Raw genomic sequence first — 22,787 nt, 5'->3', positions numbered from 1 at the left:
TCTGAAGACTTTTCATCACAATAAACGCAATAAATCGCGCAATGAGGTAACGTGTGGACACGAGAACGCCCAAGCATATATGCGTTCCTTCCACAAATTTTTGTGTATGCCTGTCTATTTCAGTGCGTCTGCACGATGCTAGTCATGGAGGTAAGAATTCCATGATGCTAGTTTCCTCGTGCGTAACCGCAGACCCGTGGGAATAATTAGGGCATCTCCATAGATTCTAACATCCTTGGTGTATGGTGCAAAATTTCAAATGTTATCTATGATAAAGTGCGAAGCGGACAGAAATGAAGCTGTCAAAAGAAATAGTGGAGTATTTGAAAATAGCGGGTGACAGTAGTAAAATATCGGAAGAATGTTTTCATCATATACTATGTAAAGCTGTTTCTAGCATATTAGGGATGTCATTTACCTCCCGTAAGTGTTTCAGAATATAATGTTACTTTCAGCTTTTAAATTTTATAGATCTCTAAAGGTGAAATAAACAATGTAGGACGAAATAAATTTGGGATGAGAAACGTAGTAACTGGGAAATACGAAAGACACTAATAATTGTGTCTGTGACGCCACTCTCAGTGATTTGAATGACAGCTTGTTTATATTTGCTTCCCGAAGAGCATTTTATGCAATGGAACTGAGTATGCCCACTGCAACACAGAAACATACTACTCTTGAAACGAAAATATTGTTACAGATTTATTAAAAACCGCATTGCCTTGAAGCAGACTGTCAACTACGTTTATATTTGAATAAAACCTTTCTTCAAATACACAGGTGCTGGGAGATGTAATTGTAGATAGCTATTTAGTAGACACAAATACCACACACGACTATATAAAGCGACAGCATATGTCATAATTATAAATATTGTAAGAATTGACCTGTGAAAATTGTAAGAAAATTGGAAACATTGTAAGAACCCATGTATGTTTCAGTTCATAAGACACAATTGAATACATCAATACAATTTGTATTGTTATATGGATGTATAAACATACCCATAAATCTGTCATATGTATGTATACCAGCACTTCATATTTCTTAACTCTTCATGTGCCATAGACATTGGAGGAAGCTTCCCTGTATGTTGATGTAGCTGAAGCAGGCAGTTGTGGAAGTAGGGGAAATATCCTCATCTAAAAACAAATATTAACTGCAGAACAACTAGTACCTGCAAATCTAGTAATTTCACATGTAAATAGATTTTTCACAGTGAAATTACAGAATCTACTTACGTTAGGACAAGCCAGAATAGTTCCTATTTATTTTCGAAAGCTAACAAGCTTCTTACAGTCAAAGCAGCTGATAGTAGATACAAGTGTCATTTTCTGTCTTGGTTTCCATTAATTTTAAGTAATTTCAGTCCATGTGGTGAATGAGAGATTATCTAGAAGGGCATTGAGGTCTCTCCTTCAAGAGCATAGTCAAGAAATTTATTTCAGTAGATTAGTTGAGGAATCTGAGCCAAATCTTGCACTTAGAAGGGACAGAGCTACCATAGGTGGTGGGGTATTTTAGAGCACGAGACGTACAGTTATCAGCAGACTTTCTAAGATAGTGTTAGTGAAGTTCTACAGCTATTATGCAGCACTTGAAGACACCAAGTTAGATGTAATAAGTACATATAGGGTGGTAAATTAATAGGATGATGGTATAACTGAAAAAATTGTTAGATTTTGGGAATCATCAAAGGAAAAGTGGCCTCGTGGGCGTGAACAGTCTGATCTGCGGAGGGGGTTATGAACAATTAGTTACGAAAAATACAAGGGGGTGGTAATTTGTGTGATGTTTTTATGATATAAGGCCAGGTGATGTTTGGCAGAAAATGGACGTAATTGTGAGGATAAATGGCTGTAAGGCTATATTAGTTCAAGTATGCTTAGAACCCCCAAGGCTGACATGAAATAAGAAAGAACTGTTGCTGGAAATTGTAAATCAAATATGGGGGAAATAGAAAAATACTTAGCTGAGATATTCAGTTAATGATCATGTACAGAAAATGTCACCTAACTCTGGTCGTAACTGAATCAGATTATATGAGAAAGTAAAACAAAATATGTTCCTTGAGTATTAGTGGCACAGTTCCAGACACAGTTTAATACACTAGAGCAGTGAGAAGAATAAAAAGTTAGTTTCATGTTCCACAGATCATTTGCATGACAAATTGTAATGATTTGAAATGAGTCCTCATATTTGCACCTGAAATTACTTTGTAAATAAGGCTACAATGTTTTTAAAAAGAAAGATCTGCAGATTTGCGTTAGTAAAACCTACCTACCAACTTTTCCACATCACAATAACAAAAATCTTCTGTGGAATAGGAGGAGCTGTCGAGTAGAAACTACTTCAGTTTTCAAATTTTATTTTGCTGTCTGACACACATTTTATTTCAATGGGTAAGTGATCAAAAATTGTGGTTGCAGTATTGTGCACCCTTTTTTGTGCTAAAGGCAACCTTAAATTTTCATAATGAATGCCATTTTTCATGGTATTGTAATTATCTACAGCATTGTTATTTTTGATCTGCAGTAGGTCATTTACAACAAACTTCATGAAGAAATAAATATACTGTGTAGCAGCAGGCAAATTTCTAATCTCCGTAAAGCAATGTGTACAAAATGACCATGGATGAGCACCATATATCTTATAACATATTTTTCAGTGGTGAAGTTTTTCTTCTTACTGATGAGTGTTATTGTGTGTGACATTATTGAATGAAAATATGTCAGCTTACTGATTTCTCACTCCCAAAGATTTGTAGTGATTCTAAGTGCAAATATGGCTGAACTAAGTTGTTTTAGGAGTTCCAGAGTGTGCTTTTTCCAGGATAAATTCTCAACAACATGTACATCTAAAAGTTTTAAAGTTTACAACCTATTGATTGGTTCCTCTCAATATGTTACACTTACCAGTGGTACAATACCCCTCGATTTGCAGAACTGATTGTATTATGTCTTTTGAAAACTGAGAGTGACACCATTCACAGTAAACCAGTCAACGATTCTTTTAAGAACATTGTTTGGCATATCTTCTATTGCTTTACGTGTACTTGGACTGAATTCAGCACTAGTGTCATCTGCAAAAGAACTAATTCTACTTGTTGTATATTATATGCAATATTGGTTGAATTACTAAGTACAGCTTTATGAAGTATTTTGGTTGCATAAAATACGATCCATTGGTTGACTATATCATCAGTCCCATAGAACCTCAGTTTAGTTAGGAGAATATTGCGATTCAGTCAGTCAGATGCCTTAGGTCACAGGAACTACCAAATGGGGCTATTTATTGTTTATTGCTTGTAAAAGTTGGTGGGCGAATCATGAGAATGCAGGGTAATAAGGTCAGGAAGGAAAAGGATAGCACAGTTCATCTGAAAGTCATAATGAAAGATTTGACTATGATTAAGAGAGAAGTAAAAAAAGTGCTGGGGGGGGGGGGGGAGAGGGTTACTGAGTGAGTTGCAGAAGTATGTTAAGGTATAACAGAAGTCATGAAGGAAAACAAAGGACAACTCCAAACACTTAAGCTGCAAATTAAGTATATGGGGCAGGCAAATGAAAATGAGATATGGAAAAAATTTAAGTAAAATGGCTATTTTTTCAAAAGCAATCACCATAAATGTTAATACATTTATTGCACTGTGGAACAAGAGAGTCAGTGACTTCATGAAAAAAATTTTGTGGTTCCTTATGGAACCGTGATTGTATCTAGGCAAGCACCTCTTTGTCCACAGCAAATAGACAGCCGCAAGTGTCTTTCTTCAGTGAGCCCACATGTTGCCAAGGTTGTTTCGACTATGCCGCAGAAGTTTTGTTGGGAAGCACTTACAACATCCCCCTACAGTTCTGATCTCTCCCCATGTGATTTCCATAATTTTATAGCTGGGAAGAAAGACTTTCTGGCTGTCAATTTGCTTTGGGCAACGAGGTGCACGCCTGGGTACCATCATGGATCCACAGGAAACCTCAAACATATTTCCATGAAGGTATTGCCTATATTGTCTCATAGTGGGATAAATGTATTAACAGTTAATGGCAATTACTTTCAAAATATTGAACAGTTTACTTAAGTTCTATCTGTTTCACTTGACTGCCCCCCGAAGGGATGCAGAAAAGGCAGAACTATTTAACCTGGAATACTGTAAAATAGATGTTAAGGCTGGTGAAGGACAGGTGGAAGAAGAAAAGGGGCAAGTGAGTATTGTCATCAGAGGGTTTACATTTGAAAATATGGGAATATATATGTATATATTGCCAGAGAAGTAATAGTTGCAAGGAAGGCAGTAAGGGGCAGAATAAGTAGAGAAATTCTGAAAATTGAGAGTTGGCATATTAGGCCTTGTGGTTTAGATTTCACTTGTGTATAAATAAGTGGCTAAGAGGAAAGAAGCTGTAATAATATCTGTATATAAGGAAAAGCAGCAAAGGAATAGTGTTACCTATATTGTAAGTAAAATATTTGATGGGATCTGTGATAAATATATACTGAAGAGTCAAAGAAACTGGTACACCTGCCTAATATCTATAGGGCCCCCGCGAGCACACAGAAGTGCTGCAGCACGACATGGCGTGGACTCGACTAACGTTTGAAGTAGTGCTGGAGGGAACTGACACCATGAATCCTGCAAGGCTGTCAGTAAATCTGTAAGAATATGAGATGGTAGAGATCTCTTCTGAACAGCATGTTGCAAGACATCCTAGATATGCTCATTAATGTTCATGTCTGGGGAGTATGGTGGCCAGCAGAAGTGTTTAAATCCAGAAGAGTGTTCCTGGAGTCACTCTATAGCAATTCTGAATGTGTGGGATGTCACATTGTTCTGCTGGAATTCCCCAAGTTTCTCAGAATGCACAATGGACATGAATGGATGCAGGTGATCAGACAGGATGCTTATGTATGTATCACCTGTCAGAGTCGTAAAGACATATCAAGAGGTCCCATCTCTCTCCAACTGCACACACCCCGCACCATTAAAGATTCTCAGACAGTTTGAACAGTCCCATGCTGACATGCAGGGTCCATGGATTCGTGAGGTTGTCTCCACACCCGTTCATGTCCATCCGCTCTGTACAGGTTGAAACAAGACTCATTCAACCAGCCAACATGTTTCCAGTCATCATCAGTCCAATGTCACTGTTGACGGGTGCAGGTGAGGTGTAAAGCTTTGTGTCTTGCAGTCATGCAGGATACACGAGTGGGCCTTTGGCTCCAAAAGCTCATATCAATGATGTTTCATTGAATGGTTCACACACTGACACTTGTTGATGGCTCTGCTTTGAAATCTGCAGCAATTTGCGGAAGGGTTGCACTTCTGTCACGTTGAACGGTTCTCTTCAGTTGCCATTGGTTCCGTTCTTGCAGGTTCTTTTCCCGGCCACAGCGACGTCGGAGATTCAATGTTTTGCCGGATTGCTGATATTCATGGTACATTCGTGAAATGGGAAAATCCCCACTTCATCGTAACCTCAGGGATACTGAGTCTCATCGCTTGTGCTCCGACTATAACACCACGTTCAAAATCACTTAAATCTTGATAACCTGCCATTGTAGCGACAGTAACTGATCTAACAACTGCGCCAGACACTTGATGCCAACTGCAGCACCATATTCTGCCTGTTTACATATCTCTATATGCATGCCTATACCAGTTTCTGTGGCGCTTCAGTGTGTAAGAGAATTTTAGCAGAAATGTGGGCAGAGGTGTAGGGGCCAACAAGGATGCAGAGCAAGGTTTCTTGTGAGTTACAGCAAGCACCTTTTAACCAAGATATCTAAATCATGTGAAACGGAAGTGGAGACTAGGACACTTCACTTCAAGGGTACCAGTGTTTATAGAAAAGTGTACCACATGGCTGTAAATTAGGGTGCTTGCTGTTTCTCAGTTATGTGTGTGATATTGGGGTAAGTGTAAATTCAGAATTAAGACTGTTTGCTCATGACAATTTACAAGGAAATAAAAAAAAAGAAAAACCTTAGAAGATGTTAAGGTCTTGCAAAAGGATCTAGAAGTCACTAGAAACTGGATCCCTAGAAATGGGGTGTTAGAAAATTCAGGTAAGATCCAAAGGGCTACCTTCTCAAACAGGAGTGCAAGATGATTTGATGAGGACATCTAAATCTGCATCTGTAATCTGCAAACCACCGTGAAGTGTATGACAGAGGGTACGTCCCAGTGTACCAATTATTAGGGTTTCTTCCCATTTGATTCACAATGTAGTGCAGGAAGAATGATATTTAAATGCCTCTGTACATGCTGTCATTAATCTAATCTTATCCTCACAACCCCTATATGAGGATATGTAGTGGGTTGTAGTGTCTTCCAGGAGTAATCATTTAAAGCTGGTTCTTGAACGCTTGTAAGCAGCCTTTTTTGGGCTAGTTCACTTTCAACGTTTCTGTGCATCTCTTCCGTGGGTAGAAAAAAAGAAAAAAACAAACACACACACACACACACACACACACACACACACACACACACACACACACACACACCTGTAACCATTCAGACTGCCGTTCTCTGTATACATTCAATATTCCTTGCTAGTCCTATTTGATGTGGATCCCACACATTTGAACAGTATTACAGAATGGATCACACAAGTGGTTTGCAAGCAGTCTTCTTTTTATACTGACTGCATTTCCACAGTATTCTACAAAAAATAGAAGTCTACCACCTGCCTTACCCACAGCTGAGCCTATGCGATCATTTCATTTCATATCCCTACAAAATGTTACACCCAGGTAATTGTATGAGTTGGCAAATTCCAACTGTCACTCATTGATATTATAGCCATAAGATATTACATTTTTTTGTTTTGTTTTGTGGTGTGCACAGCTCTACATTCCTGAACAGCTGGGATCTGACATCACAGGACAACAGTGCTCATTCGTAGTTGTAACACAAAGTGCTGGCAAACTGCAGTGGGGGTTACACATAGGTGAGTCAGTAAACAAGCTGTCTGCACATACTGATGAGGGCTCTGGAGGGTGCAGGTGACAACATAAAGGAGAAAGCTTACGTGCTTAGTATGAGACATGGAGTATGCTGCAGGGATATAAAATTCCCAGCAAAGATACCTGTCAAAACAGATCAAAGGAGTGCAGTGGAGGGCAGCCAGCTGTGTAATGGTAGTCTACAGTAGGATGTGTCATGAAAATTAGTTAGAAATTGAAATCCGACAGTACTGCGCAAAGAAGGATGAGAGCTAAACTTGAGGGAATTTACCAATCGTGTGTGTCTGAGGACACATAGGAAGACATAGATTGGTCACTGATAGTGTTTATAATGGAAGGAAAGATGACAGTTCACATGTATTGGACCCTTCAGTGGGCATGGAGGGCATACCTCTTGCTCCAGTAATTAGCCCTGGGCGGCCTCTCACTGGACCTGCCTGTGCACTGACTTCTCCTTCCCAAACACTGTCCCTAGTTTACTTCAATTACTTTTTAGTCTCAGTAAACACTTTTTTATATTTGGAGTCCCTGCCCTTCCATTTGTCACCTTGTTCAAGTGACTGACTGCAGTAACTGAGCATTGTAATTAGACCTCACACACCAGGAAAGGTCTCTGCTTCTCCTTTACAGCACCATTAACAGCTGACTTTTACAAGGCTGGAGGGACTAACAATCGTATCGAGCATGTATAACACCCAAATTGTCAGTGGATAGAATGTGTTGATACTCTGACCATTAGTTAGTTAATTTCATGTTCCACGGATCATTTGCACAAATCATAATTATGTGGAATTTTACATTCATATGTTAATATTGCTACATCTGACCTTTAAGTTTGATAAAAAAAATACAAATGTGAATTATTAATTCCTACCCATCACCTTTTACACATTACAAACATAGAAATTATTCCATGGAATAGAAGGAATTTTCAAGGAGAAACTTCTTCAGTTTGTTTTCAAATTTAACTTTGCTGCCTGTCACACATTATATGTCATTGGGTAGGTGATCAAAAATATTGTTGACAGCATTGTGTACCCCTTTTTATTCTAAAGACAACCGTAATGTGGAGTAATGCCATATTTCTTCTGATTTTGTAATTATGTACATCATTGTTGATTTTGAACTGCAGTGGATCATATACAACAAACTTCATGAGGAAATAACTATAATGTGTAGCCATAGATTACTAATTTCCTTAAACAGATGGCACACTGGACCCGCATTCGGGAAGGACAACTGTTCAATCCCGCGTCCGGTCATCCTGATTTAGGTTTTCTGTGATTTCCCGAAATCGCTCCAGGCAAATGCCGGTATAGTACCTTTCAAAGGGCACGGCTGACTTCCTTCCCCATCCTTCCCTAATCCGATGAGTCCGATGACCTCGCTGTCTGGTCTCCTTCCCCCAACAACCCAACCCAACTCCTTAAACAGATGTCCACAAGATGATCATGGGTGAGCACCACATGTTTTTGAGAAATGAAGAGTTTCTTAAAAGTGAGTTACCTCAGAAGACTATTGCATATGACATTGTTGATTGAAAATATATCAACATACTAATTTTTTCTCCCTAAGATTTGCAATGATTTGAAGTGCGAATGCGGATGAACTGAGTTGTTTTAGGGCTTCCAAAGCAAGTCTTTCTCGAGTTTAAATTCTCACCTATTCGGACACCTAAAATTTTTCCACACTAGTTATGATTTCCTCACAGTGTATTTCACTTATCATTGGTGTAGTACCTTTAGAACTGAATGTTGTCTTTTTGAAAGTGAGAATGAGGCAATTTGTAGAAAATCACTCAGTAATCCTTTTATGAACATTATTTGGTAATAATTAAACGCCCAGCCTGCACTTGAGTATCTGGTAAACTGTGGTGGCCTGAGAAAGAAATACACTAGTTTTTAAGTTCAGTTGAATGAGTAAGATTAAAAAATGTGTTCATTAATGTTAACACTAATCATGCTTCCACGTCCTGTAAACTGACTCGTTCCACATCATTTTGATAAAAGAATCATTCAGCTGATCCATGTAACAAGTAACTATCATATTGAGGACATGTATGTCTGACAAGTCATGTGTCGTGCCATGGTGACTTGTTTACAAGTATTGCTGTTCTTTACAGTAACTTAATACTTACAGTAGGCACATACAGAGATGATGGACTACATTTTATAAGGGTTACTGTCGAGAACATGTGAGCAGTATCCTATAAAAGTGGGCTTTTGCAGCTGAGATCATGCAAAAGACAGAATGTTATACATATATATGTGAATGTTGTAGACTTTTTTGAGGTAAATAACAACTAATGTGAAAGAAATGCAGATATACAGTACATTGTTAATGATATTCTGTGCAAGAAGGTTAAGTATTTGAAATCCTTAAAGTTCCAGTACTTATTGAAGATCCTTTGTATCTCTCCAACTGATGTATATGAGAAATTATACACTAATCTACATTCCTTTTTGTGTCTCTTGCATTGTAATTGGGTTTAAAATATGTTGCAGTGAAACATTTTACATATTGCCATTCCATTTTCAGCTGTGTTGGATGAGCTGTTGAATACTCAGTCTTCTATAAAGGGTGCTTATGGTGCTCTTTTAGTTTTGCTTGTGGAAGCTTCAAGGTTAAATTTAACACCAGATTCACTTGGAACTGCACTGCAGCAAGAATACAGCTTCAATGCTAAACGATGTAGTAGTGTAATGCAATCCTATAGTAACAATAAAAACAAAATAAGAGCTGCACTTAGTCACATTGGACAGCATCCTCCACATGTTACTGATGTGAGATGGGAAATGGATTACTGTGTTAAGGTAGAGTATTGCTCTAAATCATATTTATGTAATTAATTGTAGTTAGTCCCAGAGGCAGATGTATTTATCATGGTTCAACAGTTCATATTTTAAACATTACAGAACAGTTTGTTAGACACTTCTTATTATACATAAAACAGACTTGTACTGAAATATCCATCATTTTGAGACAAACAAGTCAAGTCCCATTTTAGGAACTGGTTACTCATGAAATTTGAAACTAAATATGTTGTTAATGTTTTGTTAGAACATTATGGTTCCTAACTGTAAATAAGTGTAATTGCTTTTTAGTTAATTGGATATAACATATTCATCTAGGACGGAAAGTATGTGACAACTTAGTTAAGAAATGATTGCTACCTTGGTATGTACATTACTTCATATTGACTTAATTTTTAGAAAGTATTTGATTTAATTGCACATTTTGGTAATTTTAAAACTTCCTTATATCCAGATAGAAAAAGCGAATGAAAGGGCTCTTTTTTAGGAACTTGTACGAAGATTACTGAAGGAATAGTTATGAGGCATGTAATTAAAATGAAAGTAATAGACTGAACCATTTACTATGGTCAGTAGAAAATATATCATCAGTGTGCTGAAAAGTTTGTTTTCAGTACGTTTGTAAGTATTTTCTTCAGAAAACTATCAGTGATTACATGAATCAGATGTCTGATGCAAATAGTAGATTAAAAATATTTGAGGGTATTAGTACATAAAATATTAAAAATTATTGGTTTACCAAAGTAGATGCTTTTATAGATTCCCATAATGCTTCAAATTTTAATGTTAGACTTAAATACTACTTCCACTCCTCCTGCATTCCCTTGAGATCTCTACAAATGAGAATATATGTAGAAGTATTTTACGGGCAACTGAGCTTAGCCTCATTTTAGAGTGGCTTGCATATTATTATTATGGAAGTGTTGGTGAATACCAAAGGGCAGCAACAACACAGCAAGTCAGACTATCACATGTACTTCAGTATGCAAGCTAACTGATTCTTGTGCACATTCATTGATATATTTTTAACTAATCTACTCTGGCGATATAAAAACATCAAATATAACATAACAAGCAAGAAGGATAGACTTAAATCAAATATATATATATATATATATATATATATATATAACACACGTACGTGTTTACTGTGTGTTATTTTGGTAGTATGAGTAATAATTATTTGCCCTGCATATTTATTCTTCGTTATGATTTATGCTTATTGGAATTTTGTTATCATTTACATTTTTCTCGATATTTGTAGGTGAGCAGTCTGGATCTTGTCCGTGAAGCCACTTATAACATACAACTTGAAGTTGAAAGATGTCAGGGCAAAACAGACACACAGGAAAATACAATAACTTTCTCCTGTTCTGTGGGTGAGCTACAGAACTTGGTGTGGAAACTAAAAGAAGCGGTCAAACACTTGGAAAGAATCTCTCTTAAATAACTGTGTCTCTGAATGACCAGTAACAAAATAGACAGAATCATTTTTTCACACAGCTGCGTGTGCCACAACAGATTATTTCATTTCTTGTGTATAAGTTTTTTGTGGTGTAGTTCACATAAATCATTATCCTCTAAGTGTGTATGTATTTTCTGGATGATTGTCGTTTCACCCGTTGTATCAAGATGGTACCTGTTTTCAGTGTTGAGAATGATAATACACATGTTCCACTTCCGGAACTCTGTATTTGTAAGTAACTTTTCTAAATGGTGTGCAAGCAGTGAAGAATTTGCATTACGTGCATCTATTGTTAATTTAGTATGAAGGGAACTTTTTAAATTGTACTGATAGTTTCAAAGTATGTAATAGGATTTTTAGCATTCAGTTTCTGATAAGTATTATTTTGATCGAAGTTTTTCCAACTGATGGAATCCTTCATGACCATAAAGTTATAAAGCTATTATTATTATTATATTTTGCATATTTCATTACCAAGTATTCTATTATTTTGTATTCGTGCTCAATGTACCATTTAGTTTTTGTTAGATGTAATTAACCCACTTGCTGTATTGAGCTGGCTGCAAAATATAAATGACAAGAAACAGTAAGAAGACTGAATAAACTGTGTGATAATACACAGTAAAGTGTTATCTGGAGAATTTCTGTTGTTGCTTTAGTAATTTGTGTTGAGTGCAAGAAAGTATTACAGATACATGAAAAGTGAGTACATATTGTTGATGAATACCTACTTAATGTTCACAGATTTTGGCCAAGATTTATGATGCTACTATGAAAACATCTTTTGGAATAAATGTCTGGTTCCTAGTAGTCGATTGAAATTTTTTGATGCACATTCTGTTGTTTCTGATGTGGAAATTGGTCTCATAATGAATTCTGAACCTCATGTTAACTAACTAGTCAGTTTGCCAGATACTGTGATAATTTAATGTAAAACAGCCTTGTGATCAGTGCAAAAGTGTTTTGTACTATTGGTGTGATAGTAAACTTGATACTAGTTGTTTACATCATTCTGAATTGGGTTTGCATTACTGCTGACCATTTTTCACTTTTTATGCAGATGTTGCCACATTTCATCTCAGCAGCAGTTTGCCCCTATGGCACTCAAAACTGCATGCTATAATTGACTGTGTTTCATCCACCCAAAATGAAACATCTGATTTGGGCTGGTGACAGATCATTCCTGCTGAGAAAACCAGAAGTAACTTTGAATTTCTTAACAGAGACTAATGTGAAGAGATTTTTCTTCTGACCACCATGAGCTTATAATATTATTCAGTTGTGTTTCCTTTAGTCAACTATTAGAAGACACTTGTGTGAGAACACAATGTATTAACTCCAGTGTTACAGACTTAAACCTGCGATCATATCACTACAATGTCAAGACATTTTGGATAAATTTGTGTAAAATTGTATATTTGGTAGATTTTGTTCATTCCATGAATGTATTATACACCTAAGAGGTGTGGCTGTAAAATAATGGGACTATTGCTGTAAAAAATTTTATTTAAAAAAACATACTATTCAGTTATTGTCATCCTCAATATATTCCCCTCCTCTATCCCTACAAAACACCACACAAATTTTTTATTTATGGAGACAGTGCTGGAAGTCTTCCTCAGTGAGCTCCTTGATAACGCATGCCGCTTTTTCTTTCATTGCTTCAGCAGTCTGAAATCTTGATCCTTTTAATGTAGATTTGACCTATGGAAATAGATAAGTCACATGGTACTTGGTCAGATGAATAAGGTCAGTGGCCTAACACTGGGCTGAGCTGATGTGTTGTGTTGCTGGAGAAGCTGTGATTTGTTCTTCCACAATTTGGGATCTTTCCCCCACTCCCCCCATGGAAGTGAGCAAGTGCGAGGTCACGCAGTGGTTAGCACACTGGACTGACATTTGGGAGGACGATGCTTCTAACCCGCATCTGGCCGTGCTGTTTAGGTTTTCCATGATTTCCCTAGATTGCTGTAGGCAAATGGCAGAATGGTTCCTCTGAAAGGGCCTGGCCGATTTCCTTCCCCATTGTTCCCTAATCCAAGCTTCTGCTCTGTCTCTAATGACCTCATTGTCGATGTGACATTAAACAGTAATCTCCTCTGGAAGAGAGCAAGAACCTCAGGAATGCATGAGTGTCAGTAAAAACAGTTGTCATTGTTTTGAATCTGGATTTGGCCCTTTCAGTGCATGTACTGGCTCTTAGTTTCTGGATCATAAGTAAAACACCAAGATTCATCACATGTTATCACTCTTTCCAAGAAATTAAATTCAATTTCAATAGTATTCAAAGTGTCAGTACAAACATTTTCATGAGCTGCTTTTTGTTCAATCATGAGAATTTCCAACACGTTTCGCGCACAGTTTTCTCATGTTAAATTGGTCATGTAAAATTCGTCTTGTGCATTCTTTGTCAGTTCCTACAGTTCCAGCAATCGATCAAAAACCCAGCCGATGGTCAGATCGAATGAAATTACCTATTTTTTCGATATTTTCATCCATTTTGATGTTGAAGAGCGTCCCAGGTGTGTCATCCTCAACATCTTCTTGGCCATCTTGGTAATGCGTGAACTGCTAAAAAACTCAAAAATAGTAAGCAGTCTCCACTATGCACTTCTTTTTGTAAAAGATATGTTTTGCTAGCAGTTTGCCAAGTTATGCAAAAATTCATGACAATTTGTTGCTCTCTTATTACAGTTATCATTTTTCTGGTAAAACAAAATAACAGCTCTCACACAAAAGAAGACCATGGGCACACTGATTTGTCTACAGATGCCAGAAATGTTGCATTCAACTGAGAAGGCTTCACATTTCCACAATTTGTACAGCCATCAAATAGTCGTACAAAAATTTTGCCAAAGTGTTCTTGAATATTGTAATGGTGTTAAGACTGCCACATTTATGACGTACAGTTAGCGACATGTGTCCTGGGTTGTGCCGCATGGCAGGCACCATAGAGATTGCAACATATCTTGGCCAAGTATGCTGGTGGTGAATCTAGGGGACCCAAGCTGGAGGCTGGTCTGGGTCACCACTCTGACTGTAACCTCTGGACATACTCAAGTAATCACTGTGTGGTGTGAAGTCTGAAACTGTCTGTCATGGTGCATGAGGATCCATGTTTAATGACACAGATTTAGATCATTTAATAGAAATGGCCCTGATCTCAGTGTTAAATGTCGTGATGTGAGTGGCTATTGAAATGAAACAAAGTTACTGGCAATATCAGGTGCACCTCAGTTGAGTTAGGCTAGCACAGATAATATGATGTTGCTTAGTTTCAGATCCTTCTAATGAAAACGACTTCAACATGATAGATGAATCACCTGGCAGAAGCAACACCCATTCAGTGAAAAGGGTTTTAGAAGACTCAGCAGCTTTCAGTTAAAAAAATGAATTTAATCATAAAAGTATTTCTAAAAAGGTATTCTTGGTTGTTAGAAGGATCATTTTAAAATATTTCCCTTTTATATACAGAAAGGTGTCTAGTTTGTAGTGGATACGATGAAGTCTTTAAAGAAGTTGTCAGTAGACAACCTACTTTTTGTCAGGATACAAATACACAGAGTACAAAAGCACTGTTTGCATATCTGATAATATGGAAAGTCGCCAGATGCTCAACTTCTGCTTGGGTTTTTGCTCATGCAGGTGGACACACAGTTATTGTGTGAAAACGACAGATACTAATTGCATTAACTCTCTGGGTGATCATACAAACTGGAGTTGAGAATTTAATGGATTCACTGGTAAAAAGAAAATAAGGAAGATGCTGTTCAAAGGTAGAGATTAACATTATTCAGAAATGTTAACTGAACTGTACATTTCTCATAGTGTAAACAATGTCTCGGTAACAACCCTGAGATTGTTTCCTAGTCATAATCTCTGTTGTTAAATTCTCCTAGTGATGCTAGTGTAGCAGCAGTGCAGGTGACCCTTCAGTGTAGCTTTGAACCTAAGAAGGAAAACAAGTAACAGTTTAAAACTGTGAATTTATCTGTGAAGCATTCTCATATAATGTCTTTGATAGCCCATTGGCTGCAAAGAGGTGGGGCTCCAGGTTGAGGACACAAAAAAGCACACAATTTTAACTTGTAACAAAAATGAAAGTCTAATATATTGCAAAATGACTTTGTCTTGCTCCAACAATCCTTGTCACTATAGCATGAAGAACAGTTATGGATTTACAGATTACCACAAAGTGACTGGAAGAATGCAAATGATTTGTTTCTCATAACCACTAAGCTTGACATAGAGGTAAACGTGATGAACACAGACAGAAGCAGTCAAGTATAATGCAGGCTACAAGATACCATGAAACCTGGCTAGATGTACGTTCAGTCAGGAAAGAGCAGAAGTGTTTATGCAGAAAGAACTTACCAAGACAGGAATAACTATTGTGAAAGATCTGACTAAGGTAATTTAAAGTTCTGGTGGAATATAAATAATATGAGTAAAGGTAACTCATTGAATAGTGCATATGTCAGGATTGGTTAAGAGCATAAGTGGGCATCCAGGACCAATCCTGTTCACTCTAGCATATGAAATGAAAAAGGAAGTTGCCAAAAAATGGAGATTCATTCTACTTCTCCTGTTCTACATGGTGCATTTGGTCTATCATCTGCTACGACTGCGTAGGGAACTGAGCCTAGTGATGGAGAGCATTTTGCACTCAGGAGGAGCAGGCAGATATGTCCATGGTGCAGGAGGGCTAGTAGACAAGAGAGAGATCTGCAGCTGCAACCACTGTCTCACCAGCGTGCCATACATGACCGATTTCTACTCTCCCATTGGTTGGCTTTGAATATTTTGATGGCGTTACTTACTCAGCAACCTTGTGGATAGCATCCCTAGCTCAGTGGAACCAAGTGTGGGATCTACCTTGATTGCTGCAGAGCTGCTTATGTAATCTACATCACGCCACTGAGGCGCAGTGGTAATTGCAAGAAAGTATTGCAAAATTTGGAAAAATAAACATTGCTCTTTTTTACCTTTAGCTCCACTTTGGAGTGCACAATAGTGGTATGCTGTTGACCACCCAGTCTATGTAATATCGTAGTTTATCCCTGTGCCACAACCGGTTCCAACCTCATGCAACATGGGCCATAACCGTGTGCAAGACCTGTCTGATAGGCCTATCCAGCAAACCCTACTCCAGTCCTGTCACAGGCTTAGCCAAACTCAGTCATGTCATATACCAACTCTGCTCAATTTCTGCACAACATTTTGACCACCAACAAGCTCTCTATTGAAATGAATGGCCACTGCCAAACTGGGGTCAAGTATAGAGTTGACCACCCAGTGGTACAATACACTACTGAATACAACAGGCTTGAGTTTAATGACTACTTCACAACACGTATCATCGGGATCCTTTCCCCCAATACCAGCTTCTGTGAACTACGTAGATGGGCGTTTTCTTTGCAACACATCGTTTGTTCCCGTAATCCTCTTGGCTTCAGTCACTGCTAGTACTCTTCCCCACACCCACCTCCATCTTGCCCCAGGATCCTAACTTCACTCATCCTCTCCCTTTCCTTTGTTCTGTGTCCCCCTCCCAATCAACTCCTGCACATCATCGAGTGCTGCACAAACTCACCATTGCAGGTGCCCATATCACATTCCCTCCTATCTGGTGTACCTGCTACCTCTCACACCCACATTCTTATCCCTTACACTGGCTATCTCCCTCTCAACCACCAGCCATTCTTCCCCAACCCTCCCATCTGCCCCCTGCCTCTCCTCACCCCTTCACCCAACACTCAGTCTCTCCACTCAGCCGAGCTGCAGTTCTGGCACAGTGTATTCACCCAGCACATTGTAGCTGTACAGGTGTGTAAAAAGGATTCATACTCAAACTATAATGGGTCTCAGCCTTCTATAAATAATATGACTTGACACCTCTGTTATTGAGTTGTTACCTTTACTCTACATCATAATCTCTGTTTTGCAGTTTATGAACTCAGGATACTCTTTTTGAAGTTAATACAGTGTAGGCCAGGAAATCAGTAATGAACATTACAGACGTGGAATGAAATTCTGGAAACATGAAAGATACACATTAAAATGTTTGTGCATGTGTATGTCCTGTTACATTGTATTATTAGTTAGTTTATTTTGTATACATATGACAGCCTAATTAGTCTGAGACCTGTTACTTTAAACTTTGTTGTCTCAGTCTGACCTTGTAACTAGATAACTTTCTTTTTAATCACTAGTTTTGTGTTATCTACAATTTGACAGCAAGCTAAATCTAAATTGATGGCTATATTTCTATTTATTTCTAGTGAATCTCGACTGGCAACACATTGAACTTTTGATGTCTTCCTTTGATTACATAAATCAGTTTCATTTAATCCCTTCCCCATAACTACTTCTGGTCATTAGCAAATCGCCTCCTTATCCACATTTTATTTTATCCAGTCCATAATTCACCAAGGCCTGCAGATGACATTTAGTCCGGAATGATAACAAATTTAATCGCACTTGAACTTCTACTTCTTCAGCCTATTTCAATCCACTGCTGAAGGTAGACCTACTCCATATGTTTCCAGTGGACCCTGATCAAATCCTATATCTGAGGCTGACTTCTAGTGTATGTCGTTTTATGCATCACTGTGTGCAATTTAGTTTACAAGCGCTTGCCTTAGTCAGAGTCACAGTTTCCAGACTGTAGGTTATAACTGGTAGTACTCACATATAATAGATGTTAGCCTTCAGTTTATTTGGGGCATCCTTGCTGGTCAGGATAAATATTACAAGGGGAAGCCACGATGTTGGGATCGCGGATTTACTTCAAACTTTGTACACCTTTAATAAGCCATTAAAACAACATAATGTGCAGGTGTTAAGGTGCACTACACTGGCAATTCCAAGAACGTCGCAAGAGAAGTTTTATGTCTGTTATGTAACTGATGTATCTAGGCATAGGCACCATACGTTGGAGTTCATTGTGGTCCAGTGATTAGTGCTCGAGCTTCATAAGACAAATGTGTATGAGGCAATGGTTCAACTCCCATTCAAAACTTCATTTTTGTAGTACAAGTATAAAATTTGTGGTATTCAAAACATTAGCACCTCCACTATTCATTCTTGCTATGTTAGCAACGTCTCACCACTACGCGGATAACTGCCAAATGGGGGCTGCCTCTTGTCTGCTGCTTGAAGCATCAAGGTGCAAAGTAGTTCTGGGTACATTATCAGTTTGCATGTATAAGGAATATCACAAATCTCAATAGGCGTACATTTTCAGGAAAACTCTGTGTGTTTGTTCATTTACTTGTCAATAGTTATAAATTTGCTTCTTCTAATAATTAAATTTAATTAAAAATGTAAGTAGCCAAATAACATGAAATTCACTAAAACTTCATGCAAACAAATGTGTTTTCTTTAATTATATTACCTCTCACATGTCATATAAATTAAATAATATGACCAGTCATGAAAAATATAGATTAAAAATTAAGTCTGAGCGAGAGTCAAACCGTGGCCTCATACATGTTCTTTTCATGAAGCTTGAAACTAAACACTTCACTACAATGAATTCTAGCATCTAGTACCTATGCAGATGTACATCCTCACAGCTTTAAGCAGGTTGCTTCCACCTAGTTTCAGCATTTCATTTGTTATCTACATATATCATATGACATGCATTGGAGGGTTGTCTTCTTCCCTCTTCCACTCTCAGATACAGGTAGAGAAAGGGAAAAATGTCTGTCTAAATTTCTCGTATCTTACCTTCATGGTTTTTACGCAAAATGTATGTTGGTGGCAGTAGGATCGTTGTGCAGTCATCTTCAAATGCTGGTTCTCTAAATTTTCTGAATAGTGCTCCTCAAAAAGAACATCACATTCCCTCCACAAATTCCCATTTAACTTCCTGACATTTCCTTAACACTTGTGTGTTGTTCAAACCTACTGAGAACAAATCTAGCAGACTGCCTTTGAATTACTTCAATGTCTTCCTTTAATCTGACCTGGTGTGGATCCCAAACACTTGAGCAGTACTCAAGAATAGGTTGCACTAGCATCCTACATTCAGTGTCCTTTACAGAAGCACCACACTTTGCTGAAATTCTCCCAATAAACTGAAGTTGACCATTCACCTTCCCTACCACATGCTTGTTCCATTTCATATCGCACTGCAACTTTACACCCAGATATTTAAATGACATGATTGTGTAAAGCAGGACATTCCTAATGCTGTATCTGAACATTAATGGTTTGTTTTCCTTACTCAGCTTCATTAACTTATATTTTTCTACATTTAAAGCCAGCTGCCCTTCATCGCACCAAGTAGAAATTTTGTCTAACTCATCTTGTATCATGCTACATTCACTCATCTTCAACACCTTTCCATACTTCACAGCGTCATCATCAAAATACTGCAGATTGCTGCCCACCCTTTCCACCAGATTGTTTATGTACATGGAAAATAATAGTGGTCATATCACACTTCCATGGGCCATCACCTTGCCTGTGATGAACACCTGCCATCAAGACAACATACTGGGCTCTGATACTTGAGAGGTCTTCAAGCCATTCATATATCTAAAACCTATTCTGTGTGTTCGGACCTTCACTATCCTATCCTCTTCAGGAGACCTTTTTTTTTTGTCTTGTTATTTAGCTGCTTAAGTGCATTTTCAACTTCAGCACTGATTACTTCCAGCACTTATTCCTGTGTATCATTCAGAGCCACTTGTTCTTCCTAGGTCATTCTGTAATGGCCACAATATACAACTCTTGGCAGACATCTGTAACAATTTCATTACTATTATGTCTGTGACCATATCTCCTTTCTTGTTCTTGAGTTTCATAATTTTAGATCTTCCCTTAGACATACTGGTCTTTAAAAATTTCATGTTTTGGTGGTTCCAAAAGCTTGCATGATCAAATTATTGTTAAATTTCCTCAGATCTTTTCTTATTTCTTTCCAGATAATCTTATTAGGAGTTGTGTATTCTGCTGCATCTGTGTCCATTGTTTTCCTTTCTTCTGAATGATAGTAACTGAAAGTCGGCTGTTCTTGTTAGATTTCTGGAGTGAGACTTCTTTTGCCACAATTTGGATGTTTGGTGTAATGTTTTCAGTAAGTTCATTTACTTCTAGGGACTTCAGATCTTCTATTGGATCAAGTTTTTCAGACTAAGTTTGCTGAAATGGTGCTTTCTGTTTTCTTGAACAAATACCTGTCATTTTCGCCCTTCCTGGCAGCAGGTAGTGGTGATTCAGGCAAGCCTGTTGGTAACATGCTGGGGACATATCACAGAGCTGCTTGTATCAGCTGATCTTCCTAATAGTTCCTTTGCTGAGGTGTGGCTCAAACCAAGTATTTCCTCAAACTCACTTTATTTCTGAGGTCATAAGCTGATTGCAAGTAGTACACAGTTGCATATGGTCACTGTTATTTAAAATTCAAAATATTATCTGTGTTGGACATTAATGGTGAAAGAGAAGCAGAGTAATTATGTTCCAAAATGGATTTCACGTTAAAAAAATTGGAGCCATCTATGTACAACCCAAAATTAGTGTGGTATAGCTTTTCCAATAAAGCTTGTCCTTACTTATATCTAAGAATGATTACATTGTTATTAGAGGCTCCAATAAAGACCAGCAGCTAAAATATTATTCTAGAGGGAATTTAAGGAGGCACTTTCACACAAATGACATGACAATTATATTTTTAGACCAATGCAAGAGAGTTCTAAAGTAAAATCCCTGTGCAATTTCAGGTCAGTCAGCATATTACCTGCAGTATCTAAAGCTGTGGAGTACATAGTTCATGAACAGCCAATGGAATACCCTGAATCACATTAGATCCATGATAAATATCAATAATGCTTTTGTAACACCATAGCACAGCAACTACATTAATCAAATCGATGGGCTTTGTCAAATAAGTCATATTCAGATTTGAAATTATGATTTTAACACTGCTGCAGTTTGGGGAGATGTTTCATTATATTCTTTTTTTAAAATGAAACAGTTCAAGTGCACAGAGGAGAAGTCACAAAGGAAAACTGTGCTTTCTGGAGTCCCCTGGACTTAAGTCTCAGCCCCTCTCATTTTTCCATGTGTATCAGTGATATTTAATCTATCTTACAGTGTTGTAAATACTACTGAAATTACTGTGCACCACTATCTGTAATTTCTGTTTCAATTTGTTCTGATATGCAAAAGCAGTAGCTCTGTTTTTCAGTTAGTCTAAATTCCATTTCAGCATTCTCATAATTTTTCCTTTATATGCAATACCAATTTTTTGCCTCATTTTTGCAGCTACGAGGTTGTGGCCCAAGTCTTGAGTTTGATCCACAAAACCTAAGTACATTTTCAGTGTCACTCACCTATCTTTTGTACACCAATTACATGGTCCCTCTGATTTGTGTCATTCGTTCCTGGAATTTTACAGGTCCCTTTGTTAATATTTTATCTTGGAAAATATGTGCTTACTGCTTTAATATAATTGGCAGCTATAAACTGGGCAGCTCTCAACTCATTAGTACTTGTTCTCTCATGCAAGCTTTCTTTACCAAAAAGGGCAATGAAAGATACTTATTTTCCAAGCTTTGTGTTATTATCTCCCAGGACTATTCTTGAATCATGTGCAGGTATCTTTTCACACACTTGGTGCAGCTAAATCATGTGCAGGTATCTTTTCACAGACTTGGTGCAACTGATCGTAAAAGCTGCCCACCAGATTCTCATTTGATACTTCTGTTGGAGCGTATATGTTTACAAAAGTTGTATTCTGGAATCTACCTTTTGTTCTGAGGATGAATATTCTATCATTAAATGGTGTAAATGTGGGAATGGATTTGTGTGTATCTTTTGCTGCAATGCCCCGATCGTGTGTATCATTTCTCCCAGAGCAATCTAATGTAAAATTTTGCTTTTGTATCTCTCCTTTACACATCCATCTGATCTCTTGGAGGGCAACTAAGTCCAGCCTTTTTTTCAACACTTCTTAGGCTGCAGTATTCATTGCTTCTGGTTGTAGCAGGGTAAGTATATTTCATGTTCCAAATTTAAGAGTTCTGTTTGTGTATCCTTGTTCCTTAACTTATTTTGTCTTTGTGAGATCAGTCCAACTTTCTCTGTTAAGTTATTTGCAACAGTAATTTTTTTCCAAGGCAGGGGTGTTGGCCCTGCACTCAACCTTCTATCTTTGGAGGGCTATTTCTCCCATGCTCATCTGCCTTGACAATGTTCCCCACTGTGGTTGGGCACCCAGGCTTCCACAGGGTCGTTCAGCTTCTCGGTATTTGCCACCTTGGAGGTGAGGAACAGGATTGAGTAGAAGAGGCTATGTGATTTTTATCTTGTCTAAAGTCATGTTTTATGCGTCATTACCCCATTTTAATCCCAGAAATTACAGGCAATGGAGCACAGTAATGACATAGATAAGGAATGGGAATGTATTAGAATAACACCATAACTGTGGTAAAGGACATAATGGGGAATCTAGAAGACCCAGAAATAGTGAGTGGCATGATGAAGAATGTAGACAGTTGGTGCAGTGGAAGAAAGGAGTGAGTTTAAAATGTCTCCAA

General features: G+C 37.8%; 1 protein-coding gene across 1 annotated transcript; it reads left to right on the top strand.

The window, feature by feature from the left end:
* Positions 1-253: 253 nt before the first annotated feature.
* LOC124555333 (COMM domain-containing protein 3-like) lies at positions 254-12,729 on the top strand. The gene is made up of 3 exons (XM_047129211.1): positions 254-423; positions 9,502-9,776; positions 11,041-12,729. Exons 1-3 carry the CDS (start codon positions 294-296, stop codon positions 11,224-11,226), a joined length of 591 nt encoding a protein of 196 aa, XP_046985167.1. The 5' UTR covers positions 254-293; the 3' UTR covers positions 11,227-12,729.
* Positions 12,730-22,787: the final 10,058 nt, after the last annotated feature.

The sequence above is a fragment of the Schistocerca americana genome, chromosome X (assembly GCF_021461395.2).
Source record: "Schistocerca americana isolate TAMUIC-IGC-003095 chromosome X, iqSchAmer2.1, whole genome shotgun sequence".
In the NCBI taxonomy this organism is placed as follows: domain Eukaryota; kingdom Metazoa; phylum Arthropoda; class Insecta; order Orthoptera; family Acrididae; genus Schistocerca; species Schistocerca americana.
This window is presented reverse-complemented; position numbering and strand designations above follow the sequence as displayed.